At 50.4% G+C, this 24,456-nt stretch overlaps 2 protein-coding genes across 5 annotated transcripts; one reads left to right on the top strand and one right to left on the bottom strand.

Moving 5' to 3' along the window:
* CHADL (chondroadherin like) lies at window positions 1–3,465 on the top strand. Its single transcript, XM_058023568.1, has 4 exons — window positions 1–297; window positions 389–2,050; window positions 2,736–2,902; window positions 3,240–3,465. The coding sequence occupies exons 1-4, from the start codon at window positions 1–3 to the stop codon at window positions 3,463–3,465; spliced, it is 2,352 nt and encodes a 783-aa protein (XP_057879551.1).
* Window positions 2,765–24,310, bottom strand: L3MBTL2 (L3MBTL histone methyl-lysine binding protein 2). Of its 4 annotated transcripts, XR_009114401.1 has the most exons (18): window positions 24,246–24,310; window positions 22,601–22,868; window positions 22,255–22,388; window positions 21,404–21,527; window positions 20,393–20,472; window positions 19,011–19,128; window positions 18,547–18,681; window positions 17,786–17,874; window positions 16,018–16,249; window positions 15,229–15,308; window positions 14,548–14,652; window positions 12,644–12,791; window positions 11,738–11,820; window positions 9,841–10,075; window positions 9,082–9,147; window positions 8,033–8,155; window positions 6,383–7,217; window positions 2,765–2,786 (listed from the first exon to the last, which is right to left on the bottom strand). XR_009114401.1 is itself a non-coding variant. In XM_058023569.1 (17 exons), exons 1-17 carry the CDS (start codon window positions 24,294–24,296, stop codon window positions 7,108–7,110), a joined length of 2,181 nt encoding a protein of 726 aa, XP_057879552.1. In that variant the 5' UTR covers window positions 24,297–24,310; the 3' UTR covers window positions 6,347–7,107. The 4 variants fall into 4 exon arrangements, 3 of the variants coding, with proteins under 3 accessions (XP_057879552.1, XP_057879553.1, XP_057879555.1); XM_058023569.1 differs by lacking the exon at window positions 2,765–2,786 and having other exon boundaries at window positions 6,347–7,217; XM_058023570.1 differs by lacking the exon at window positions 2,765–2,786 and having other exon boundaries at window positions 6,347–7,217; window positions 21,413–21,527.
* Window positions 24,311–24,456: the final 146 nt, after the last annotated feature.

Genomic DNA, 24,456 nt, shown 5'->3' with positions numbered 1-24,456 from the left:
ATGAGACCTGACCCATTAAGTGACAGCAGCAGCCATCTTGGTACATGGGGTTCCAAGCAGGCGATGCTCTTTGGGGATGCATGTGAGCTTTGCCTCTCCCCTGGCCTTACATCTGTCTCTCCCCAGCCACAGGTGCCCTCCAATATGGGGCCATCCTGGGGACTCCTCCTGCTTGCAGCAGCCTTGGGGGCGACGGCTGCCGCCCGCTGCCCTGCACCCTGTGTCTGCGATAACCTCCGTGCCCATGTCCTGTGTCTCAATGGGAGCCTGACTGCCATCCCTGACACCATCCCAGAGGTGGGAAGGGGAAGAAAGGTCAAGGGATGGGGAGAGAAAATAGGTATGGCAGCCCTGGGGTGATGCAGTGTTTTATTTGTGTGACTGACAGCTCACCAGAAAACTAGACCTTCGGGGCAACAGTTTCATGGTCATCCCAGCGGGAGCCTTCCTTGCTACCCCCTACCTGACACACTTAGACCTACGGCATTGCAAGGTGGAGAGGCTGGAGGAAGGAGCTTTCCGGGGTCTGGGGAGGCTTGTCTACCTCAACCTGGCCTCCAATGGCATAGCCCTCCTCTATCAGGAGTCCCTGGATGGGCTCTTCTCCCTCCAGCAGCTCATTCTGGAGGGGAATCACATTGAAGAGATACAGCCGGGTGCTTTTGGCCATCTGGCATCCCTCACTGTCCTCGACCTGAGGGCAAATGCTTTGGTGTACCTCCCAGACATGATCTTCCAGGGTCTGCAGGTTCTTAGATGGCTCCGGCTGTCTCACAATGCCCTCCATGTGCTGGGCACTGAGGCCTTTGCTGCTCTGCCTGCCCTGCGCAGGCTGAGCCTGGACCACAACGAGCTGCAGGCACTGCCTGGCGAGGCTCTTGCCAGGTTGGATGGGGCTACCTGGCTAGACCTGGGCCACAACCCCATCACCTACGTGGCCGAGGAAGCCCTGGCCATGGCCTCGCTGAGGCACCTCTTCCTGGACCACGCCTCCCTCCAGGATGTGGCACCTGATGCCTTTGCCCGTAGTCCCCAGCTCCGTATTCTGGACCTCCGGGAAAACCAGCTGCAGGGGCTGCCACCCCTGGCTGGGGCAGGGGGGCTGGTAAGGGTCAGCCTGGATGGGAACCCTCTTCTCTGCTCCTGCCTCCTGCGCCCCTTCCACAAGTGGCTGGCAAGGGCACGAGTGCAGGCCGAGGGTGCCTGTGCTGCACCCCCTGCTCTCCGTGGCCGGTCCCTCGACTCCCTGAAGTCGCCTGAGATGAGATGCAGTCGCCTCCGGCCACCCCCTAGCCCCACAGCACCGCCAGAGCAGCCGAGTTCAGCCGGCAGCGGGCAGTGTCCCCGGGGATGTGTCTGTTCCCCTGATTTCCATCACGGGTCCTGTGAGAACAGGGACCTGCGGGACATCCCTCGGCACTTCCCTGAGGACACGCGCCTTCTCGACCTGCGCCGAAACCGCTTCAGGACAGTGCCACGGGATGCCTTCCCTGGCCTGAAGGAGCTGGTGTCACTCCACCTGCAGAGGTGCAGCATCAGGGAGCTGCAGCCCGGGGCACTCCGGGGGCTGGAGAGCCTGGTCTACCTGTACCTCACCGACAACCACCTCTCCACCCTGGAGGCTGCTGCCTTTGAGGGGGCCCCGCAGCTGGCCTACCTCGACCTGGACCACAACGCCTTCACCCGTGTGCCGGCGGGCACCTTCCGGCTCTTGCCCAACCTCATCTCCCTCCATCTGCAGCACAACGCCATCGGGGAGCTGGTGGAGGGTGACCTGGCCGGAGCCAGGGGGCTGCGCTGGCTCTACCTAGCTGGGAATGCCATCAGGCACATTGCCCCGGCTGCCCTGGCTCCCACCAAGATGCTGGAAAAGCTGCAGCTGGAGGGAAACCACTTGTCAGAGGTGCCCACAGCAGCCCTGCGGGGCCTGCCTGCCCTGAGTGAGTTGAAGCTGTCCCGAAACCCCATCAAGCACATGGGGGATGGTGTCTTCCTGCCAGTGGCCTCCAGCCTGCAGCAACTCTACCTGGACAACATGGGCCTGGAGCGGGTGAGTGTGTTATGGGACTCCCAAGGGGCAGTGGCACCAGAGGGCATATTACAGGTTACACTGCCCAGAGCTGGTGGCCCCTATAGGATCATCCAAACAGACATCCTTGAATTCCCAAGCCTTCAGGAGGTGTTCCATAGCCTGGCTGGGAAGCCAGATTTTTTCAGGCTCATCTGTAGCATTCCCTTGCTTCAACCTTCCTCCTGGCTCCCTTGGGAGAAGCTTACTCCCTCCAGTCCTTAAACACCTAATTTCATTGGGGTCCACACCATTTCCTAAACCACCTCCTTCCCCCAGCTTCGGCCAGATTGTTCTCTCTCTTATTACAGGGTGTCCTGCAGGCCTCTCCACTGCTATTATCCTGAATATTTCCATTCTCTCAAGGAAGTGGTATTAGCAGCACCCTCATAAAAACTGTGTATGTTAACAGCACCCAGGGATCACTCTGAGACCTCCTGCATGTGACCTTCTCTCTAAGACTGAACAAGAGTCTAATGAGTTCCAAAATGTGATTGAAATGGCTTGAATTAATTAACAGTCCCTCCTATTTAAAACAGCTCTTTTGTGGGGCCACCAGCTTCAGAACAGGTTGTCAGGTCCCCCAAGATGATCAGAAGTGCAGGGGCAGAGATCTGCTCCCCTGCTTTGATCAGCATGCCCCTGACTTACCCTTCTTCCATTGCAGATTTCCCCCCATGCCTTCACTGGCCTCGGTCCCAAGATCAGAAGCCTCTACCTGGAGAGCAACAAAATGAGTAACATACCCGACATGAACAACTTCACGGGGCTGGAGATCCTCAACCTGCAGGATGTGCCTTTCCACTGTGACTGCCAGCTCCTTCCACTGCACAGGTGAGTGCCACAAGGAGGGAGCAGCCTCAGGGATCTGCCTGGGGGGCAGCTGAACCTCCTATGGTAAAGGCACAAACTCACAGCCCACTGGCCATTTTGGTCTTTTCCCATGGTGGCGAGATGTAGCACACTTCTGTGTGCAAGGATGGAAGTTGCCTGGGCTTTCTGGGTGTAGGGAAAACAACCACAAGCTGGGGCGGGCAAATATTGAGATATCCAGAGGTCACCCAGGTTACCTGGCCTTACTTTGAAGTGATCATTCACTTATGGGCATAGACTTTTGCCCTCTCTTTCACCCTTCCTCATTTCTTTCCCTGATCTTCTACCACATTTCCAGGTGGATCAACAAACTCAACCTCTGTGTAGGGGCCACCTGTGGTTCCCCTGCAGAAGCCCAGGGGCTGAAGGTGAAGCTTTCCACCACTTTCCAAACTTGTCCTGGCTGGGGACAAGGTGAGGCTGGGGAAACCAATCCTAACAAGACTAAAGCTGCAAGCAAGCCCAGCAAGAAAAAGAGGTTGGGAAAATCTCCAGCCAGAGGCTTCAGTAAGAGCAGAGCTTAGGGTTTTTTAAGGTGTGTAGGACATGTGCTGGACACACAGGGCCACACCTACATTCTGACTAGAGCAGTTTTTCTAGACTTGTCCCCACCATGGAGACATGAATATTGCCCAAGGTGCACAGGAGAGGCTGGTGCCACCAAAACAATGCTGATTTGCCAAAGATGCAGGGTTTGCTTTTGCAAGACACAAAGGTACATTCCATAGAGTCTGCAGCATGCTTTGGTGATGCAAACAATGAAGCCAAATACTTGCTGCTTCTTTCCAAGGCTTCATCCAGCCATGTGAAAAAGCTGCTGTCCAGAAGTTTGGTTTTGTTTTTGAAAGCACTTTCACAGCTGCCAAAATCGTAGAAGAACCCAGAGTGGGACTGCAACCAGCGCCATCCATTAAGGTCCTGCACTGGCACAAATCTTATTTTGAAAGCTTAAAAATTATTAGTGAAAATGCTGCCTTAATTCCCAGAAGTTCCTTAGAATTAAAACATATGTACCTGGAAGCCTTTTTATTTCCTGCAGGATTCGATCAGTGGTCCGTAAGTGATCCCATGATAAACAATGTGCTCAGCCTATTCCCCATGACTGCATAGGTTGGGACCCCAGACCCCAGACTCCAGCAGTCTGCCTAAATTGAAAAGGCTCTGAAAGATAAATGTACAGATAAAGTTATGTTTTGACTAACTCAGGATTTTGGTGGCCTGGAAAGCAATATGCAAGCCTTGGACCTCTTCCTGAAGTTGGTCACACGGTTTTAGGGTACTGATCATAGACCAAATTTACAGTACAACTGTTAAAAAATTAAAAACTCAAACCATGCTCCAAGTCCTCTGCAATTCTGGGTTCAAAAGCATGAAATTACAGAAGTGGACACATAGTGCAGATGAATACATGGTTTTGAGGCCAGTGCCATGGAGAAGGCTTTTGCTTTTGTGACAATAGTGTGTGCTTTAATGATTGTAACATGTTAGGTGGATGGGATCTACGTGTCTATGATGGGATCCACCTATCTATAAAGGGTAAGAGAATCTTTGGCAGCAGCCTGCCTAATGTGGTGAGATGGGCCTTAAACTAAGGAACTCAGTGTAGGTGAGGTCTGAAGTCCCATGGCTTCCTCTGGGGAGTAGATCACACCAATCAGTGCAGTGAAAGATGTTCCTTGACTGTCCCTCACAGTAAGCATCAAAGAGCTACCACCAGAGGTGTTTATGGTTGTGAGTGAATCCTCCTAAACTCCTTCTTGGGCAATCCAATTGCTTGCTTAAACCAGATGTGAGAGGGACAATTTCAGGTTCTTCCCTGGCAAGCTGAGACCCTCTGCAGGTGACTTGAAGAGGTAGTAGACACAGGGGAGCACACTTGGAGTCTTAGAGAGGTGAGCCAGGGACTCCTGAGGTAACAGAAGCCTACAGGGATACCAGCAGGGAAATATCTCAAAGGAATTAAGGGGTGTTCCTCTGGGAAGGTGATGCAGCCAACAGCCTGGCCAAGGTGCCTTTACACCAAAGCACACAGAATTGGGCAACAAACCAAAGGGGCTGGATGTCACCATGCTGCTGGAAAGTCATGGCCTTGTTGCCATTACTGAAACTTGGTGGGACAAACTGTGTGACTGAAGTGTGACTATCAATGGCTATGAGCTGTTCAGGAGACAGAAAGGAGGGAGAGGTGGAGGGGTTGCCCTCCATGTCAAGAGGTGCATTGAGTGTGAAGAGATGTCTCTGAAGAACAGCCATGAGCAGGCTGAAATACTGTGGATAAAAATCAGACACTGAGGTAACAAAGGAGCCCTGAGGCCGGGGTCTGCCACAGCTGCCTGACCAAGGGGAGCCCACTGACAAAGCCTTCCTGCCCCAGTCACAGGAGGTGTGGTGCTCACATGCTCCAGTCCTGCTGGGGGACTTCAGCCATCCTGACAGCTACTGGGAAAGCACCAAGGTAACTGCAGGCAATCCAGGAGACTCCTGCAATGCATGGAAGATAGCTCCTTGAGCCAGGTGGACTTGTGTAAAGCTTTTGACACAGACCGTCACAACTATTCCCTCCAAACTGGAGTGATGGGTTCCATGGGTGGACTGTTTGGTGGATTAGGAATTGTTTTGATGGTTGCCTGCAGAGGGTAGTGGTCAACAGCTGAGAGTCTCAGTGGGCATCGGTGACAGTGGTGTCCCATTGGGACCAGTGCTTTTTAATGTCTTCATTAATGACACAGACAAAACGATCAGGTGCACACTCAGCAAGTTTGCAGATAGCACCAAGCTGAGTGCTCTTCACTCACCTGAAGGATGGGATGCCAGCCATAGGGATCTGGACAGACTCAAAAGTGAGCACATGGAAATCTCATGAGGTTTAACAAGACCCAGTGCAAGGTGCTGCACCTGGGGTGGGGCAACCTCCAGAATCAACACGAGTTGGGGCATGAAGGGATCAAGGGCAGTCCTACTGAGGACTTGGGGATACAGGTAGATGAGAGGCTGGACATGACCCAGCAATGGCACTCACAGCACAGAAAGCCAATCAAGCATCAAGAGATGAGTGAAAGCATCAAAAGCAGCATGGCCAGAGTGAGGGAGGGGATTCTCCCCCTCAGCTCTGGTGAGACCCCACCTGCAGTGCTGCATCCAGCCCTGAGGTCCTCTGCACAAAAAAAGGACATAGACCTGTTGGAGCAAGTCCACAGGAGGCCACCAAAATGATTAGAGGGATAGAACACCTCTCCTATGAGGAAATGCTGATAGAATTGGGATTGTTCACTCTGGAAAAGAGAAGGCTACAAGGTAACCTAACTGCAGTCTCCTGATACCTGAAGGGAACATACAGGCAAGATGAGACGACCACTTACAAGAGCATGTAGTGACGAGGAGGAATGGGTTCAAACTGAAAGACAGTAGTTTTAGATGATGTATTAGGAAAAAATTTTTTACTGTGAGGTTGGTGAGGCACTGGAACAGGTTGCCCAGAAAGGTTGTGGATTCTTCATCCCTGGAAGTGTTCAGGCCAGGTTGGATGAGGCTCTGGGTAGCCTGGTCTAGTGGTAGGTGTCCCTGCCCACAGCAGAGGTACTGAAACTAGATGAGGATCTTGAGATCTTTAAGGTCCTCTTCCAACCCAAACCATTCTGTGAAAAAAGGTCTCACTTCTTCAGCAGACATCATCATCTCCTTTTGTTTCTTCACCTCTTTCCACTCTTCCTGTCCTGATTTTCTTGGGGTTCGCAGCACTTAGACCAGAGAGCATAGCACCAAAGTCCTACAGGGGCAGCTCCTTTCCTGATATGTCCTGCACTCGTCACTTGTCACCTCCAGCCACAGCTAAGAACTCAAACTGGCCTTTTGTGCTCTGGTAGCCTCTTTCCTTGTTTTGAGCTCCTGATCCAAAAGGTGCCTTTAAAAGCAGGCATGTACAACTACAGCAGCCACCCTGGTCATGCTCTGCAGCACACCTGCAGTCTTCCTACTGTTTCCTAGGGCTTAACATTACAAAGTCTGGAGGAAATTTTCTTGCACACCAGGAAAGCAGAGTTATAATGCCACAGGGTGGTCTGCTTTAAAAAAGGAAGGCCCTTTTGGTCCTCTGTATCCCTTTGCCAGGACTTTCCCTAAAGAGCCACAAGGTGAAGCTGCTGTGGGCAGCTGTGGAATGTTCCAGATCAGTCTGTGTCCTCCTCCTTTATGCTGCTGATGGGAACAGGAAGCTCTGTCTGTCCAAATTCTGCATCTGAAGGGTCAATGGTTTCTTCTTTCACCCGCACAGCAATGACTAGCAAGAGAGAAAGAGAGAGGGAAAAATAAGTAAATAAAATCAACCCATGTTGACTAGCATTACCTGCAGCACCTTCAAACCAGATCTGTCCATGCAGGTACTTAAAATGCCCCAGGCCCTGGGGCCAGCCCACTCCCTGAGGGTACCTCACCACAGGCAGCACTGTCATGCCACTGCAAAGCTATCCACGGTCATAGCAGCCATCAGGATGGGACTAAACCCTGGCAGCATTCAGCTGCTGGCCCCCAAGAACAACTCCTAAGGGATGATGACATCCAAAGCTGATGTCATCCATTTTCAATCTGACTGGGCTCACATTTAAGGGGAACTTAAATGAACAGGAGGGACCCTTCATTGACTCTCCAATTCACATGTGCACAAGGCACCTCACCCACCCTCCTTCCCCCTACCCGCTAGGGTTGGCAGGTGACCCAGCTGCTCTGCTGGTCACCACAGCATGAGAGGTTATGTTCACATGCTGCAACAGCCCTGCTGGGGATTGGGATGAGACAGCCACCCCTGACATATCCACTTTGTCTCTCCTCCCTGACCTCACACAGGCCCTCAGCAGGCATTGGCAGCATTGAGATTTTGAGCAGTACTGGTCTCACCAAACCTTTTCAGGAGGCAAACCTTTCCAGAAAAGCAAGCAAATGCTTTCTTCTACTCTCTGGAGTGTCTCTGGAGGAGTATGGAAGGACATTTGACATGCTGCTGCCTTCTCCTGCCTGGGGGTGCCCATGAATACTGGCCAAGAGAGTGTATGGGGAGAGGTGGATGTGGCTGCAGGGTACAATAACTCATTCCCTTACTCTCATCAGGTGCTGGCTCTGGCAAAGCCTGGCTGGCAGCTTTTGCTTCTCGTTTTGAGTTCATGGCACAAGGCTTCTTGACAGGCTGCTTGACACTGCGGGCTTTGGCAGGTAACTTTTTTCCTTAAAGAGATAACAGACTATGAGCAAAAGTGTATTTCTTTTCCCCTGGAAAATCAACAACCCTGCTCCTCTGAGAAACCACAGGCCAGGGACCAGCACAACTGAACAGAAAGCTACATGGTCATTAGCTGCCAACTGGTTATGCAACAGAAATGGCCTACTGGAGAAAAATTCTACAGTCATCATCTCAAAATATGCTCCTTCATGTTCTCCTTCATTAAAGGCAAGGCACTTTAGTATGTGTTTAACTTCCAAGGAGCAGGTCCTCTCAGAATCAGTGTGGAGTCAGCTTTGCTTACCTGTCTGAGTCTAGTCCTAGGCAATGTGCATATTTGCTGCAAGGTGCAGACATTGTAACCGTAATGTTCTGGTTTTTAGCTGACCTTTTTATTTAGGTTGAAAATCTTTATATTCTTTGGATGTACTTTCCCCTCCACCCCCCAAGAAGGAATTTATGGTCTGTCTACATGATTTGCCACAGCTACTGCAACAATGACAACAACAATGACAAGATGAAACAATAAAAGTATTTCTACTGGCCTCTTCAGCCATCTTAAGGCTTTCTTTCCCTCAGCACAAAGCAGGGTTGCTCTCCAGCTACCCTCCAGCTGCAGCAAACATCTCCCTCCAAACATGGACACAGCAGTGAAAGCAGCACAACCTCACACCTGGAAGCAAGTGCCATATATACCTCAGCCAACAGAAAACAGACTGCAAAACAGATCCTTCCCGCACACAGCTCTCTGCTCTTTAGGTAACAGGGCAGGTAAGAAGGGTGAAACTGTGTTGGTAAACCCACAGCCAAATGAGGGCATCCACAGCAAGACAAGGCCTCTCTCTCCTGCTCTGATGGGACATGGACAGGGTTCCTCTAACTGGGCCCAGCCTGCGAGCGAGCGGGAGGGCACTAATCAAACATCACTCACTCTTCTTTCCATAGGGTTTCTTCCTCTTCTTGGGCACCTCCTTGGCCTTCGCTGGAGCTGTGGGCTCTGTCATGGAGACGAGAGGGAAACGAAAGCCAAGTCCCATAACCAGTAGGTAACTGGGATGAAGTGACATAAGCGAGAAACAGATATACCCGTCCCCCCAAGCCAAAGCCCTCTTCCCAAGACAACCAGCTGAGGGGAAAGCAAGGCTCTAGTGCAGTTGCTGTCTGTGCTTCCAGGTGAGGGCCCAGAGCGGCAGGCTGGGGCAGCACAGGGGAGAGAGGCCCAGTATAGACTTGGTAGGGGCAGTAAAGAAACAAGATTTGTAGTTTGAAATAGGAAGGAGAACATCTGCAAAGGGGAGGCAGTGGCCTCCCTGTGACAAGGGGACAAACGAACTCTTGAGAGGATGCTCTTACCTTTTATAGACAGAGTCAAAGAGCTGATGAGGAAAGGGAGCATGGGGCAAGTTCCTGCTGCTACCTGGCTAAGGTTATAGCTGTTCTTAATAAAAGGGAGCTGTGCAGAGATAGGACCACCTGGAACTCTACCCAACTCCTCAGGAGCAATTCTCTGTTGGTGTGGGGGAACAGAGCCAATCTCAAAACTCAGGCTGTTTTCTCCCTATCAAGGCTCCTCCCTCTGCCAGCTGCTAGAACGTGGCAACAGAGGAAGATTTCTGGTAGCCAGTGCAAATCAAGGAGGAAGGAAATCTTTATCTCTAACGTTAGAAACCACAGTAAAATCTTCACTCACCTGGAACCACTGGTGGTTGAAGCTGGTAGCCTGTCAGCTCACACCACCCCACAGGATAAATGTCTGGAGACTCGCAGTCCACCCACTGGTCATACTCGTTGTCCCAGCCATCAAAATGGATGCTAAGGAGACGTTGGACTACACGCTTCACCGTGGCCACACAGATGAGCCGGGGTTCCATCAGGTCCACTGCCTCCACCTTCATGCCTGCCTTGAAGCCATGGTTGGGACAGTCCTGGGTGCATAAAAATGAAAAAAATTTAAAAGAAAAGCCAAGGCCATTGCACTCAGTCCAAACCCATATCTGGCCAACTCCACTCTCACAGGCTGGCCTTTAGTCTAAAGCAAGCAGACAACAAGCCCATAGATCCAAAAACAGATCCAAGGCCAGCTGTCTCCTCAGTCAATTTCAGCCCAGCTTTTAGAAGCAAGATCCTGCTGTGGGGCGAGCAGCAGTTCAGGAACACAATCAAACAATTACCCCCGGGAAATCAGAAAGATCAGCATAGGCCCAGGTGCTGAAGCAGTTTTGTTGATGTAAAGCAGCCCCAACCTCCACCCAACATGCCAGCCACACATCCACAGGCAATGAGCAATGCAGAGCCCACCAGGAGCCTGGAGCTCACAGAAACACTAGAAAAATCACAGGTGACACTCAGAGGGACCCACAAAAGGCAGGACACCGATGTCCCAACTCAGAGAGTACATACTCCTGGGCTTTTGAGGTCTCCCTAAAGTGCTGTCAGCAAACTGCAGCCCACTAGAGACTGCATATATTGTGTGTACTGCATATTGTCTGTCCTGACTTCAGGAAGACTTTTGACACTGCCATAAGAACCTCATAGAGAAGATGATTGAACTATACAGGCTGGGTGCAGATGCAGCAAGATAGACTGAAAACTGGCTGAGTGACCGGGCCAGAAGGATGGTTATTAGTGGCATGAAATCTAATTGGAGGCTAGTAAATAACAGTGTACCCCAGGGGTCAATACGGGTCAATACTGGATCCACTCCTTTTGAACATCTTAGTTAATTATCCAGATGACATGTCAGAGTATCATGTCAAACCAAGCAAGCTTGCCTGTAGTAGAAAACTGGGAGGAGAGACAGAATATACTAGATGGTTGTGCTGCCCTCCAGAGGCACCTTGACAAGCTGGAATCCCTTATCTGCAGAGGAAGAACCCCAGGCACCAGCACAAGCTAGGGGCAGACTGACTGAAAAGCAGCGTGGCCAAAAAGGGCCTGGGAATCCCAGTGGACATGAAGTTGAACGTGGGCCAGGGATGTGCCCTTGGCACAAAGAAGGCTAATGGTAAGCTGTTCTCAGCAGGTCAGTGGAAATGATCCTTCCCCTCTGCTCAGTACTGACAAGGCCACACCTCAATTGCTCCCTGGTACAAGGGAGACAGCGGAGAGAGTCCAGCAAAGGGTCAGGAAGATGATGAGGGAACTGGAGCATCTTTTGTATGCGGAAAGGCTGACAGAGTTGTGACTGTTCATCCTGGAGGAGAAAAGGCTCAGGGTGTACCTTATTTATGTGTATAAATGCCTAAAATGAGGGTGCAAAGATGGAGCCAGATTCCTCTTGGTGGCTCCCAGTGCCTGGACCAGAGTTAACAGGCACAAACAAACACAGGAGTTTCCCTGTGCACATCAGGAGACAAGTTCTACCATGAGTGCCGATGAGTGCTGACACAGGTTGCCCACATGGTTGTGGAGTCTCCATCCATCTGGACACAGTCCTGAGCAACATGCTACAGATGACCCTGCTGTAGCAGGGGTGTTGGACAAGAAGTCACTTCCATCTCTGTGATCTTGTGACAGCCAGAGCTATTGCACTCCTCCTTGCTTACTCCAAGCATCCCTACACATTGTTTCTTCCTGGCAGCACTCACTGTGTTGAAGAGCCGTGATGGAGCAGGTCTTGATTTGGTCTCCTCCAGGTAATGTTCCCAGCTGAATGTCTTTGCTTCATACCCTGCAGAAGGAAGAAACACTAACAGGTAAAAAGGCAGTCACTGGGTAGACCAGCTGGGACAAAAGGCAGAGTAGGCAGGAAGGAGGCATAGCAACCAGCTGCACAGCAGGTCAGTGAACCTGCATGTACAGCCTGATCTTGGACATGAACCTAGTGCATGGATTCCATGGGAGTCCAGCACCCCTCTCTGCAGGCTAATACAGAGAAAAGCAAGCTGCAGCTCTGAACATCTGTGTCAGCCACACACCCAGAGAAAGGGGAGGACCAGCAGCAAGAAGGAAGTAGTATGTTCAAAACACACCACTGAGACCAATCTTTCTTTCTCCCATCAGCAGGAACATCAAATTAAAATGAACAGCACCGCACAAAAATGCTGCAACACAGAAATTCAGAGCAAGATTTTTCAGGTATGGCTAGATGAGGCAGCAAAAACACTCCTAGGGTGATTGTCTCTTAGAAGTTTGAAGAAATATTCATGTCAGATCTATTCACAGAGAAAAGAATAGAGATGATTGTGGACACTTAAGTACTGATTCCTGCAGCAATGGCTCTACTTATCCCTTCCCATCCTCCTTGTCCTTTAAAAGCTTTTATTCTGCTCAGTTTGGGGATCATACACCTCTGCCACTGATCTGCCAGGAGCTAACCAAGACTTGGTATATGGGCAAAGCTTAAACATCCTGGCTCTCTGAACTAGCAGTCTCCCTGAAAAACAAGTGGATTGGGACCTTGTTTTGATTTATCTGAACCTGACCCCTCTCAGAAACGCACCCATCAAATTCTGCGTGCAGGTTTGTACCACACGGCAGAGTCCAAATCTCACCTTTTGGAGGGGTCAGTTCAATGTTGTTCCTCTTACAGAAGTTGGCAGGGAAGATGGCGTGTGAGGAGGCGTGATAGCAGAACCAGTCAGAGCCATCATCAGACGTTGCTCCATCAATGCTGATCATGAGATACCCATCCAAGAGAACCTGACATGGGAGTGAAAGCATGAGTAGAGCTCTACTTGCTCTAAAGCCTCTCCTTCTCTCAAAACATTCTCTCAAGAGTCCCCCCACATATCAATCACAATTGCCACTATACAATAAAATCCAATGTTATGTGCCCCAAGCTTCTCCTAGTATGTTAGTCAACACAAGCTAATCCCCAAAGCAGCAAGTTCTGCAGGACTGGGACCAACACTAAGAACCTTGTGAAAGGACTATCTGAAAAGCCTTAAATGGTCAGCTGTTATGGTTCAAATTTATTTTATTGATTCCTTGTTAAGTGGTTTGTTCTGTTATACCCCCATGTTCTCCCCAAGTTAGTTTACCCCTCGGTTTTACCCTCCCTCAAAGCTGTCCCTCATGCCATTCCCCACCTCTTGTTCCAGCTCCTTCCCTGCCTGTCAAGGCAGCCCAGCCCCTTTTGTTCCACTTTAACCTCAGGCCAATCCTTGACTGCAACACCGTTTGCCATTCCCCGACTCCTCAAAGCCCCATTGGCCCATGTGACCCATCTTCTCCACCCTCCTACCCCAACTGGCCCCAGACACTTGATGTAATCCCCTCGCTCCTCCGCTGAGGGTTCCCTTTTGGTTAGCCCTTTGTATCCACCTCCTGACTTGTAACTGTGCAAAACCACTTGCACGGGAGTGCCCGAGACTGTTTCTGATCCCTTTCCTTGGAATAAGTGCTTCCTTCAAGATGAAGAGCCTCCTCCTTTGTCCTCTGCCTGGTCCCTGTCATGGCTTGTGTCTGGCACCTTAGAACAAGTGGCTCTAAAGGTTCTGCCTCTGGTAAATCCCTGCACCAAGGCAGTTCCCCACTCCGGGCGTGGCACCGGAGTTCCAAGAGCTGGCCCATGCTCCGTAAGTAACACGGCAGAGCTCTGTTCTCCTCCAGAAACACTTCACCAGCAGCCCAAAAGCCCTCTCCACCAGCCAGATCATGAATTTGTTACTGGGCAGAAGGGAAAGAGCACCACCCTTGGATTTGCTACTTCATACAGCAACAAGACTTGTCCCTCCCTGTCACTCACTGGTATTAGTGCCTACTAAAGGCGATAGGCATGCCTATCCCAAACTCTTCCATTTCAAAACTGTGGCTGAAGGAAACATTTTACAAGACACAAACAGCTCTCATAGCATCCCACAGCCAAACTCCCAAGTATCAAAGTCCTCAGTTTGGGTTCTGTGAGGGCAAACAGCTTCCTGAAGAAGCAGGAAAAGCCCAGATGAATGCTATGCTTTCAACATTCAACACAGTTCACTGAGGAAACCTGGGCAAGGAACTTCTTGACACTAGCAGAAGAGTAGAGCTTACAACCACCTCTTCAAGAGAGACTGAAGGTGACATGTCCATCCTCATGCCATTCCCCACATGGAGGTCACCTCACAACTCTTCCCTTCTTTCCACAGGGGCCTCTCTGTGCACTCTCAGAACTGGAGAACAAATCTTCCCTACTGCATGCCCAGTGGTGGAAAGAGCGTGGTTGCCAGTCACACACACTGGCCTGCAGACCAAGCATGCTCATCTTCATGCTGTCTAAGTACACATGGTTAACAGCTTGTCAGAACTCTGAGATAACCCCCCAGTTCCCTCCACACATCAGCTGTCCACCTCTCTTGACAGCCTTCTCTGCTCCCCATACAAAATCTTACCTGGTCTCATTAATTTGAAAAGAGCTGAGGGGAAGCTGCATTATGCCAAGCAAACACAGCAGACCCCTTAGGCTCACTGAACTTACCTTGCAAACAGTGGCCACACAGATGTTGCCCAGATTCAAGGGGTCAATGGCTTCCAGTTTCATGCCTCGCTCAAACCATCCACCTTCAGAGTAGACAGCTCGTACCTAAGGGAGACTCTGGTATACCATGTGCTGCCAGGGGTGTGGGACAGTCCCATCCTGACACCGAGCACAGCAAGTACAAATAGGATTTGAAACTTCACTTGGTTCAGCTTGGGAGGGGAAACCAAAAATATTACAAGAAATACAAAGGGGCAGCCAAACCAACACTATGTTTGTGTCGGCAACCTTTTGCCATGGCTCTGGTCAGTCACAGAGCCAAGCCCAACTGCTGCTCCACAACAAAGCAAGCTTCCTTCTCATCTCAGTCCTTACCAGCATGATCCAGTTCCTTGTCAGAACTGGTCTCTCCCATGCAATCCTCTTCCCTCTCCAACTCAAAGCTCCCTTCCTTGCCCTTCGATTGAGTGCCTCAATCTGTCACTGTCCTTTAATTCTTTCAGTTTTCTAGTTTGACTGCTCCTTCTTAACAACAGCCTTGACACCTCAAAGACCTTACTGCCCTTAGGTACAAGAAAGACCACCCTCAACAGCCCACATGGCAGCATGTATGCCCAGGCAAGGAAGTGCTATCACTGCTTCCTTCTTTGTGACCCCCACAGAAAGGCACACTTGTCCTACCTTCTTAAACAGATAGGGCACAGCATCACAGTAAATCTTCCTGAAGGTGGGATGGTTTGCCATGTCATTACGTTTTTCGTCTGTGAGGAATGGAAGAAACACAGAGAGGTAAAAAACCTGCAGCAACTGCAATAGGGAAACAGACTGGTTATTAATTTTCCTGTGAGAGCCTAGCTGCTATAAACCTCCTCAATATGTGACTATTTAATAAAAAGAACAGGTCAGTCCCTCTACACTTCTTATAAAACGGGCTGTGATGAAGGGCTTGTTCAAAAGCAGATGGCTCAGCTTCCTGAGAACTACTGATAACACATGCAGCTATAATCACCAGGCAGAGGCAGAAATAGAGACACAACCAAAAGGATCAGCAGAGCTCAAGTCTTGCTTTTTTGTCTTTTACTTTACTAGAATAAGCCAATCAACAATTCCTCTTGGTAAAGTCCAGAAAAACGCAACCTGGTGGCATCCAGTGTTACAGAAGCCAGCATGAATTTCCTCAAAAAAGACTACAAACATCTGTCATGTTGCAAAGTCGGCATTCTCACACTAAGGGGACAGACTGTCTGCTTCAGGTAAGAAACCCTACAGTTGCCTGTTGTGACCTGTGATCTCAGGATTTTTATCTATCCAGATAAAAAATCAGCAGACACAAAACTAAGCAGACTTCACCTGTTAGGTCTTGAGGCAACTGCCTAACTCCCAGCATGTCAATACTGGTGTCAACAGCAGGGTGCAGGTAGTTCCCAGCAAATCAGAAGATGGCTGCAGTGGCTGATGGCTGATCCTTACCTGTCTTCTTTATGTCATGGCCGACTCTCCGTGACCAGCCCACAGGATGGATGAGGGGACTCCACATGTGGCACCAGAAGTCATCATCACTGTCACCATCCTCATAGAGGAGTCTCAGTCTGCCCCCAATGACTGTGTCCACCACTGCCATACGTGTCTGGGACACGTGGTTCTTATCCACCACCTCGACCCGCATGCCCTGCCGGAACGGGTACTTCATGCTCTCTGCCATCTGGCAACAACCAACAGAGGAGGTGAGATCAAGCACAGTTCTCCAAACACTTGAGAGAACAGCTTTCCCCACAGACGTGCACCCTGGCACTGCCCAAAGCTGACTAGGAAGGGACAGGTAGCTGGCAGCCCCAGACACGACAGCGTGGTTGGGCACACACACGCTGGGTCTCCCTTTTGTCATGTGGCCTCATAAGAGCTGCCCCACTCCAGCCCAGCAGCAATGCTCAGCCACCACCTTGGGTCAATGTCCCCAGTGAGAACTTGTTCACAAGGGACTAAGTAAGGAATGCTGTGTGCCTTTTTCAGTCATGAAAGTTTTGAGGCTGCAGTCAGTTAGACGTGTAGTTTCCCAAAGTGCAACAGGATTCAGTTGACTTCAGAAGAGGTCAGGTTCTTATTTTTACCTTTTTATTCTGATCAGAGGTTGAACTACATGATGATCATCTCCCAACTCCATATCCAAAGCCAGTTACTCAGCAGACTGACCCAAAGGGACAGTAGAGTCACTGGCTGCTTTCTGACTTTTTCTGAGACCTTTGGTTTGCTCATGCAGCCTTGTCCTACTCATCCACAAATGCCCAGTGGTGTTTATGGAATCCCTGACATTTTGGAACTGTGATCCCAAGATGCCACGCAGCAACTAGGAAACACAAAACAGATACTCAAACCAGCCTACACCTGAATCCAGAAGAACTTTTAAGTTAAAGTCTTCCACTTCCTGTTTATTAGGTGGGAGTGGATGCTAAGGGGAGAAAGACAAAAGCAATGTCTGTTTCCCTCCACCACTTCCCTTTCAGCTACAAGCTGGGGCCCAGGAACAAGCAGCTACAAACACCCTCCTAACTTTCTGAGAAGTAACATGGGAAGCACTGACTACATCCAGATCTCCAGGTCAGTGTCACCACTTACCTTGCACACAAAAAACCTTATCACCTGCCTTCCTGCCTGCTGTCTCTGGGACAGTCTTCCTTATCTGCCATTTCCAATGCTCCTAGCCACAGGAGACCCTCTACCCTCTAACACGGTCTAATCTCAGCACAGTCCACACAAAAACAATCATGAGAGATATAGAGATGCCAAGGCCATGACACTTGAAGGAAGCCTGTGCCCTTCTCACTCCCTGCAGGCTGCTTTGCTACCAACACTGAAGGCAAAGATTTTTGACTCTCAGAGCTATTCCCTGGCACTGAAACAGGGCAGTGAAAGGCCAGGTTGGAGCTGCACTGGCCTCTCCCTTCAGCCAAACCTCATCCCAGTATTCCCCAGCAGATCATGTGACAACAGCTTTTAAAGCCTGCCTATGACCCAAAGCAGAAACTGTTGTGCTGAGAGGGCATGGAGGCTGTGCCATCCATTACCCACAGCATCATGACAAGTATCTAAGCAGCATGTGGAAGCACTCACTGCCCCTGCCCTGCCCAGGTTTCAAGGCACACAAAAGTTACACAGATCAGAACCAGAAGAGACATGTTGAGCACATGTCTTGACTTCAGTTTCATTTCCCCCACACAAAACAACAGCCTCCCATGGTTACCTTTATGTGGAAATCCACTGGGATGGTCCTAGCTCCCACCAGTTTTTTCATGAGGTAACTCCTCCAGTCAGTGTACTTGGCATGGATAGCTACATATGAGCAGGGAAAAAGTCCATCTTTATGACCAAAATAATTACAGCACCACACCTTTCATCTCTCTGCCAGCCCATTAGCACTAAAAGGCCTTCTTCACACTCAGATTCTGTACTCTGTTTTGCCAGCTTGCCCCGACGTCTGGCTGAAGGGATCACCATTACAGAGTGAACTGGGCCAAGGAGACACTCAGCTCCACTGATCTAGATGAGGAGGTGGTAATAGAGCAAAACGCATGAGCCATACCAAGCAAATCTCAGCTTGCCAGAATTCCACTAAACTGGCATCCCTCTCTGAACTGCTAGCTGTGCAGGGACTGGAGTCACTGCACTTACCAGAGATGCTGCCCAGGATATAGGACCAAAACGTTCCCCAAAGTTCAAGTCTAGCCACCATGTGGATTAGAAGGAGGAAAAGCCACCTGCACTTGCCCCCACAGGTCTGACATCAGCTCTGCATGCAGCATCCCCAGGTCAATAATAGGGAGACGCAGAGGGAGTGATCCAAGCAGTCTCCAGGTTCCCAAACTCGAACTGCTGCTTGTAACTCAAAGCACAAATGGAGCTGCAGTCCTACATGCAGTGGGAACACCCGTCCCTCTGTGCTAGGCATAAACCAAAGCTTCTCCATGCCCAGGTATATGCTGACCCCTCTTGCCCCACACTCACTTTGTGGTGGTACCAGGATTTTGCTGTTGATGGCACACCAGCCAATGGGGTGAATATCCACTGTGCCCAAATTGCACCAGAAGTCATGACCAGCATCATTCTCAAAGCCTTCATATCGCAGAAGGGCCCTGTATCCTGCCAGGACAGAGCAGACAAACAAAGGCATCAGAAGCCAAGAATTTGGCACCACAGGTTTAGTACCCACAGCATGGCCTTCAGCATTCTGCAGGTCACCAGAGCTTCTCCAGCAACTATTCCTGCAAATTGACCAGCAACCAGAAGAGGAACCACGAGCTGGTTTCCTCTCACTCCCTCACCATGGTATTTCCTGTTCCAAAATCTCTCAGCACTTCTAGAGCTCCAAAGAGCTGCTGTTTTGCTTGACCAGCTACCCTTAGCTCTCTCTAAAGCTTCCCTCAGAGCTTAGCCATGCCCAGCTGTGAAAGATTACTTTGGAGACTTACCTACAATCTGGATGACAGATGCAATCCAGTACACACGACTGGGGAGCACAGCATCACTGTTCAGCACTTCCACTTTCATACCTTTCACCACATCATCCCACTGATCAAAGAGCGGCACCTGAAAGATGGAGGCAGCCATTGAGGCAGAGAGAGGGATGTGGAAATCAGAGCAGGGTTTAGGCCCTACTGGCTTTCAGAGAATGTCTTAGGCAGCTACACCTTCACCTTAGACACAGGCTTGCATGTCTTACCCCTCCTGGACTTGCCAACATCTTGAAATACAGTTGAACTGTCCCAAACATCTCAGTGGGATGTTCACTGAGGATCCCAAAAGGCAGAATACAATATAGCAATACTTAACCGTTTCACTGCCAGATGTCCTATTATTCCAAAGTAGCTGCTGCCATTCCTCTATGGCATAAAGATACCTAACAATGAGGATAGCTAACATGTCTGCCTAACCTATCCTCAAGGAAAAGGAAATGTTGTCAGTACTATCAGACAACAACTCAAAAGGAATATAACAAGTCTTATAAAAACTGGACATGTTGGAGGTGCAGCTACTGCCAGGCTCACATAAATTGAATTCCTCTCTGCACATCATCCTGGGGTGTACTCAGCCATACAAACTGCAAAATTAGCTTCCCACTATCATCCCCAATCAGAACTAATTCTGTTCCCACTCAGCACTGAGCCACTGCTACTGATGCCTGGAAAACAGAATAGATCTTCCCAACAATGTTAGAGTCAATATAAAAGCAAACCTTTACTTGAAAGCTTTCAGGTACACAATATGGTAAAAATCACATGTGGCACAGTAATTCTACAATTTTGATAAGAGTAGTCGATTAGTATACTTATCATATACTGTCCAGGTAAAATGTTAGTTGGTTAAGCAATAATTCCTGGGGTTCTGACCCACGGGAAGCAGTCCAGAGGTTTTGTTTGCCCCACTTTTGTTATGTCTGGTTCAGATTCTGGTTGGAAAACAGAATGTCCTTGTAGCTGGTTTTGTTCTTGGAATAAGACTACAATATTTCTGAATGTGTTTAAAAGATTAGTTTATTGTTCCTACATGTAGGGAAGGAAAACACTAGAAGCTACAGCCATGCTTTTAGCAATCTACAAAGCTACAAGTATATGAAAAACATAAAAAGCTAAAAATCATAGGCATCACTACCAGCAGTGTTTCTGCCAAGTCCCTAGACCCTTTGTGAGACTCCCATTCTCAGCTGCCAGAAACCCCAGCTCTTTTCCTTGCACCACCAGGTCTCAATAACCACCTGCTGGGCCTCTGCTCACCCCCTATCACAGGAGCACAGGGGGCCCATGCACAGGACATGCCCTGTGTGCCCTGCCATGCACAGCAAAGCAGAACTCACATGTTTGAAGCAGCTGACAGGAGCTGCCTTGTAGCCGTGCTCCTGCAGGTACTTTCCCCAGTCAAAGCCCAGGACGAGTGCTGCAAGCAGACATGAGAGCAGAAAATCAGATGAGACACAGAACAGGCAGAGATCAGTTACCTCTGGACTTCAGCCTGCAGCCTCCAGGCACTAAGACACAACACACAGGGATTATGCATTCCACTGCATTTTCTCTGATGGGAAACTAGACCCTATGTGAGTGCATGGTCACTAACTCCCACAAGAGGCAAAATATATTATTAATCAATATTCACTGTCACTAGTTTTTGGGGGAGCAGAAAGGGCAGTAAAGGGGCCAAGTCCAGCCCAGGGCTAAAGCACTCCAGGGAGAGTGCATTCTTTCAGGGTTAAACCACTTCACATTTTGGCTCTCAGCAGCAACACTGCAGGGTGATATCAGCAGTATGCTTGCTTTCCTAGAGGGTGCTGGGAAAATCAGAGACACTAATTTGAGAGATTAATCCCACAGTCCCTCCTGGCTGCAGGCTCCAGCAGCAGTCTGCTCAGGGATCACTCCCTGCTGCTGCCATGCCCCAGCCCTCCCATTCTCCCTAACACAGTTGCTGCTTCTTCAGCTGCAGCGAGTGGTTATTGCTCCAAGTGATCAGCGAGTGACTCGGGGCAAATGTAACTCCCCACGAGCAGTGGGGCAGCAAATGGCTGGGGGAAGCAGGACACCTTTAAGTCACCTTTGCCAGCAGACGTCAGCACCTCATGGGACTGGGACCACAGAGCTTACACTCCAGGTCAAGTCATACAAGGAGTGAGGATGGGGCTACAATAGTGGATGGGCAGGAAGATGAAAAAAGACATGTCCTGTGCTCTGCCAGCTCGTGTCAGAGCGATCCACACACATCGTACAAGGCAGGGTACCAGAGAGGAGGAGGAGGAATGCAGAGCTTACAGCCCTCAAGCTGTCCCCATTTCTGTGACTCCAGCTGCACCTCCTCACCCCTCACCTACACTCACCATCCTGACCTGTCAGTGTCCCATCTGCCAGCTGTCCCGTGCCCTGCGAATGGAGGAAGGCCCCGATCTTGGCTGACCAGGATGCCTTGTGCAGAACTTTAGCTTTCTTTGTTGGTGGTTTCCCCTACAAAAGAAGGAGCATTAGAAACATTAATGGCACAGGAGACTAAGCCACCCACTGCAACTTGGTATTCATCTCCACCCACTGCAACTTGGTATTCATCTCTTCCTTGGGACAATTTTCAGACTACTACAATATTTATTAACATTCACAGCAACAAGAAACAGCAGGTAAAATACCAGTGTGTCCTTTCTCAGCTATTAGGGAGCACCACCTTTAAGCTGTCATGCTTTCTCTGGGGACTTCAGGCAGGAAGAACAAACTGGGAAAATCAGTCCAATGTTTAGAGAGCAACCACCTACCCCTACATACAGGCACATCCAGCTTCATCCCCAGGAAATCTGACAGAATTATAGACTCTCTCCGAAGAGCTGGAAGTCTGCTTTCCTAAAGTTCAGGAGCATGACTTTACTCCTTAGTTGACCTATACTCCTCAAGATTGCAAATTCCACCAATGCATGACCACTGCAAATGGGGCTACTGCCTCCAGTCTTGGCATCCCCAATTAGTTCACTTACCTTGGTGACCATCAAATCTACTGTTGCATTCCCTCTGCTACAGCTCTCTATTCCCTGGCTTAAGAAATTATCCCCCATGCATTCCAGGAGTCTGCTGGATTACCTACAGCTTGCCATGCTACTTTTTGCAGGTATAGGGGTGGTTGAAGTCCCCCAGGACGACAAGAGCCTGCGATGGAGCCTGAGAGCCAGCTGGAAAGGTTCAAACGCACCTGCAGTCTGGCCAGGATGCTGGCCTTTTTGGAATTTGAGGAGTAGCTTCTGGAGCAGGAGACGCTGCAGAAACGTTTGGTCTTGGAGAAGAAAGCCTCCCTGGTGCCCACAATCCCACACATTTCGCACACAGCTGCGAGAAGGAAGGGCAAAAAGATGAGGATTTGGCAGAGTCAATTCACTACAATGACAGAGCTGAGACCAGCTAACCATCATTATACAGAGCAGATCCCCCACACCGCTCAGGAAATGCAGTGTGAATCCAAAGCTGCTCCCAAAGCACCCCCAATGTGCAGCCACACCCCCTTCACTGCCCCTGAACGTTTCAGGCAGCATAGGCAGTACCTGGCTCGGAGCCACTGTCTTCTGTGAGCCGGCCTGTGGATGGCTGGTGCATGGGAGAGGCTGAGAGCTCACCAGCTTCCCGCTCTGCCACCTCATCATCGCTGGACTCCTCCAGACAGGAGCTGCTGTCACTGCCCATGCTGCTGTTGTAGCACGTGAGGCTGTCGTAACCCCCAAAGATGTCCAGTTCATCATCCTCCTCATCGTCATCACCATCCTCCTCCGCCCGCTCCAAAGATGAAGATTTGTGGCAGAAGGCAGACACCAGCTACAAAAAGAGCCAGTTTGCTTTAAAGCAGATATTTTACACGCCACTGCACAATAAACCTGCCTTTGCTGCTGGGGGAGGCCCTCTTGGGCCAGGGGGTGGCCTCAGAGAGAGCAAGGAGTCCACTTAACCCCAAAGGCAGGACTCTGAACACCTTCCCCCAGACTGGTCCCTTTAGTGGCATTCCACTTGCTGCATTCTGCTTCCCAAGAGCAAAGTGCCACGGGGCTGTTGCTAGACAGAAAGCAGCTTGAGGAACATAGAAAAATACAGAGCAAAGCACTGCCTTGCTGATGAAGGACAGATGAGACTGTGTCCTTCCAGGCAATGTTCCTCCCAACACAGCTCCACAGCACAGCAGCACAGACACTGTCACAGTAAAGCCAGCACAGAGCACAGACCACAGCTCACAAGACCAGCACAGCCTGGAAGTCAGCAGGGCAGTCCTGGAGACAGCTCATGTCCTCTGGAAACTGCACAGCCCACAGCTGACCTTGGTTCAGAAACTACACCTGCAGGAGGTAGAACATTTGCTATTGGTTTTTGCCTAAACCCAGATGCCCCTACAGCTAAACATCTTCACTGGCTCTTTGTACTCGCTGTTACAGCAGGAGAGCTGCAAGGCTGAAGAAAGAGCACAGAAAAAGTGTGTCTCAAGACTAGAACAATCTTGAACCAGGCTCCAAATAAGCATAAAAGAAGCTGGGAAAATGTGTTAGCAACTCATGAAAGAGCAGTAAGAACTCAGCATCAACACAGGAAGTGATGGAACAGAGGCAGACACAAACAGCTACATGAGGCGGGACGATACCATTGCTCCTCCAAGTGGGCAACAACAAAAGATCAGCAGCAAGCCCATCACTTTCCTTTGCTAAATTCCCCCTGATCCCTGGCTCCTAGCTATCATTACAGACACGTGGACAGAAGATCAGACTTCACTCAGGGCTGTCTCCCCGCATCCTCGCTGGCTTTGCACTAACAGACCCAAGGTTCCCAGGTTACTCCCTGAACAAAGAGTTGCTCTCCTGCGGATCCAGGCCCTCAGGCAGCATTCCCGTCTGAAAGGCCTGAATTCCTCTAAGAAAGAAAGGTTTTCATCGCCTTCTGGTCCCTGTATGGGTGCATTTTACAGCAGCTCGTAGGACGTGAGCACCAATCTGTTGTTACTCTTCCACAACAGGTGAGTGAAACTTGCGGACACCTCACAATCCCCAGGGCTGCCAAGCAAGGGCAGCATCACCCGGAGCCTCCTCGGGAAGCTGGGGGGGACGCAGGGCCCCATCCAGCCGGGATCAGACGGACCCACCGCCGCACCCAGGAGCACCCCAGCCCAGGCCCCAGAGGAGCCGCCGTCCCGTCCCGTCCCGTCCCGCTCACCTCCGCCCGGTCCCGCTCCATCGCTCCCAGAACGCCGCCAGCCCGCCTCATGCGAGGGCAGAGCGTCCCCCGTGAGCTGTGCGTCTGATTGGTGAGAGCAGCGGAAAGCACAGCCAATCAGCGGGGAGTTTGTTCCCGCCGCGCTGCCCGCGGGGCACGACGGGAGCTGTAGTTCTTTTCCCGCAGCCATGGGTGCTCGTGGCGGTCCCGC

This window comes from Melospiza georgiana, chromosome 4 (genome assembly GCF_028018845.1).
Source record: "Melospiza georgiana isolate bMelGeo1 chromosome 4, bMelGeo1.pri, whole genome shotgun sequence".
NCBI classification, from domain to species: Eukaryota; Metazoa; Chordata; class Aves; order Passeriformes; family Passerellidae; genus Melospiza; species Melospiza georgiana.
This window is presented reverse-complemented; position numbering and strand designations above follow the sequence as displayed.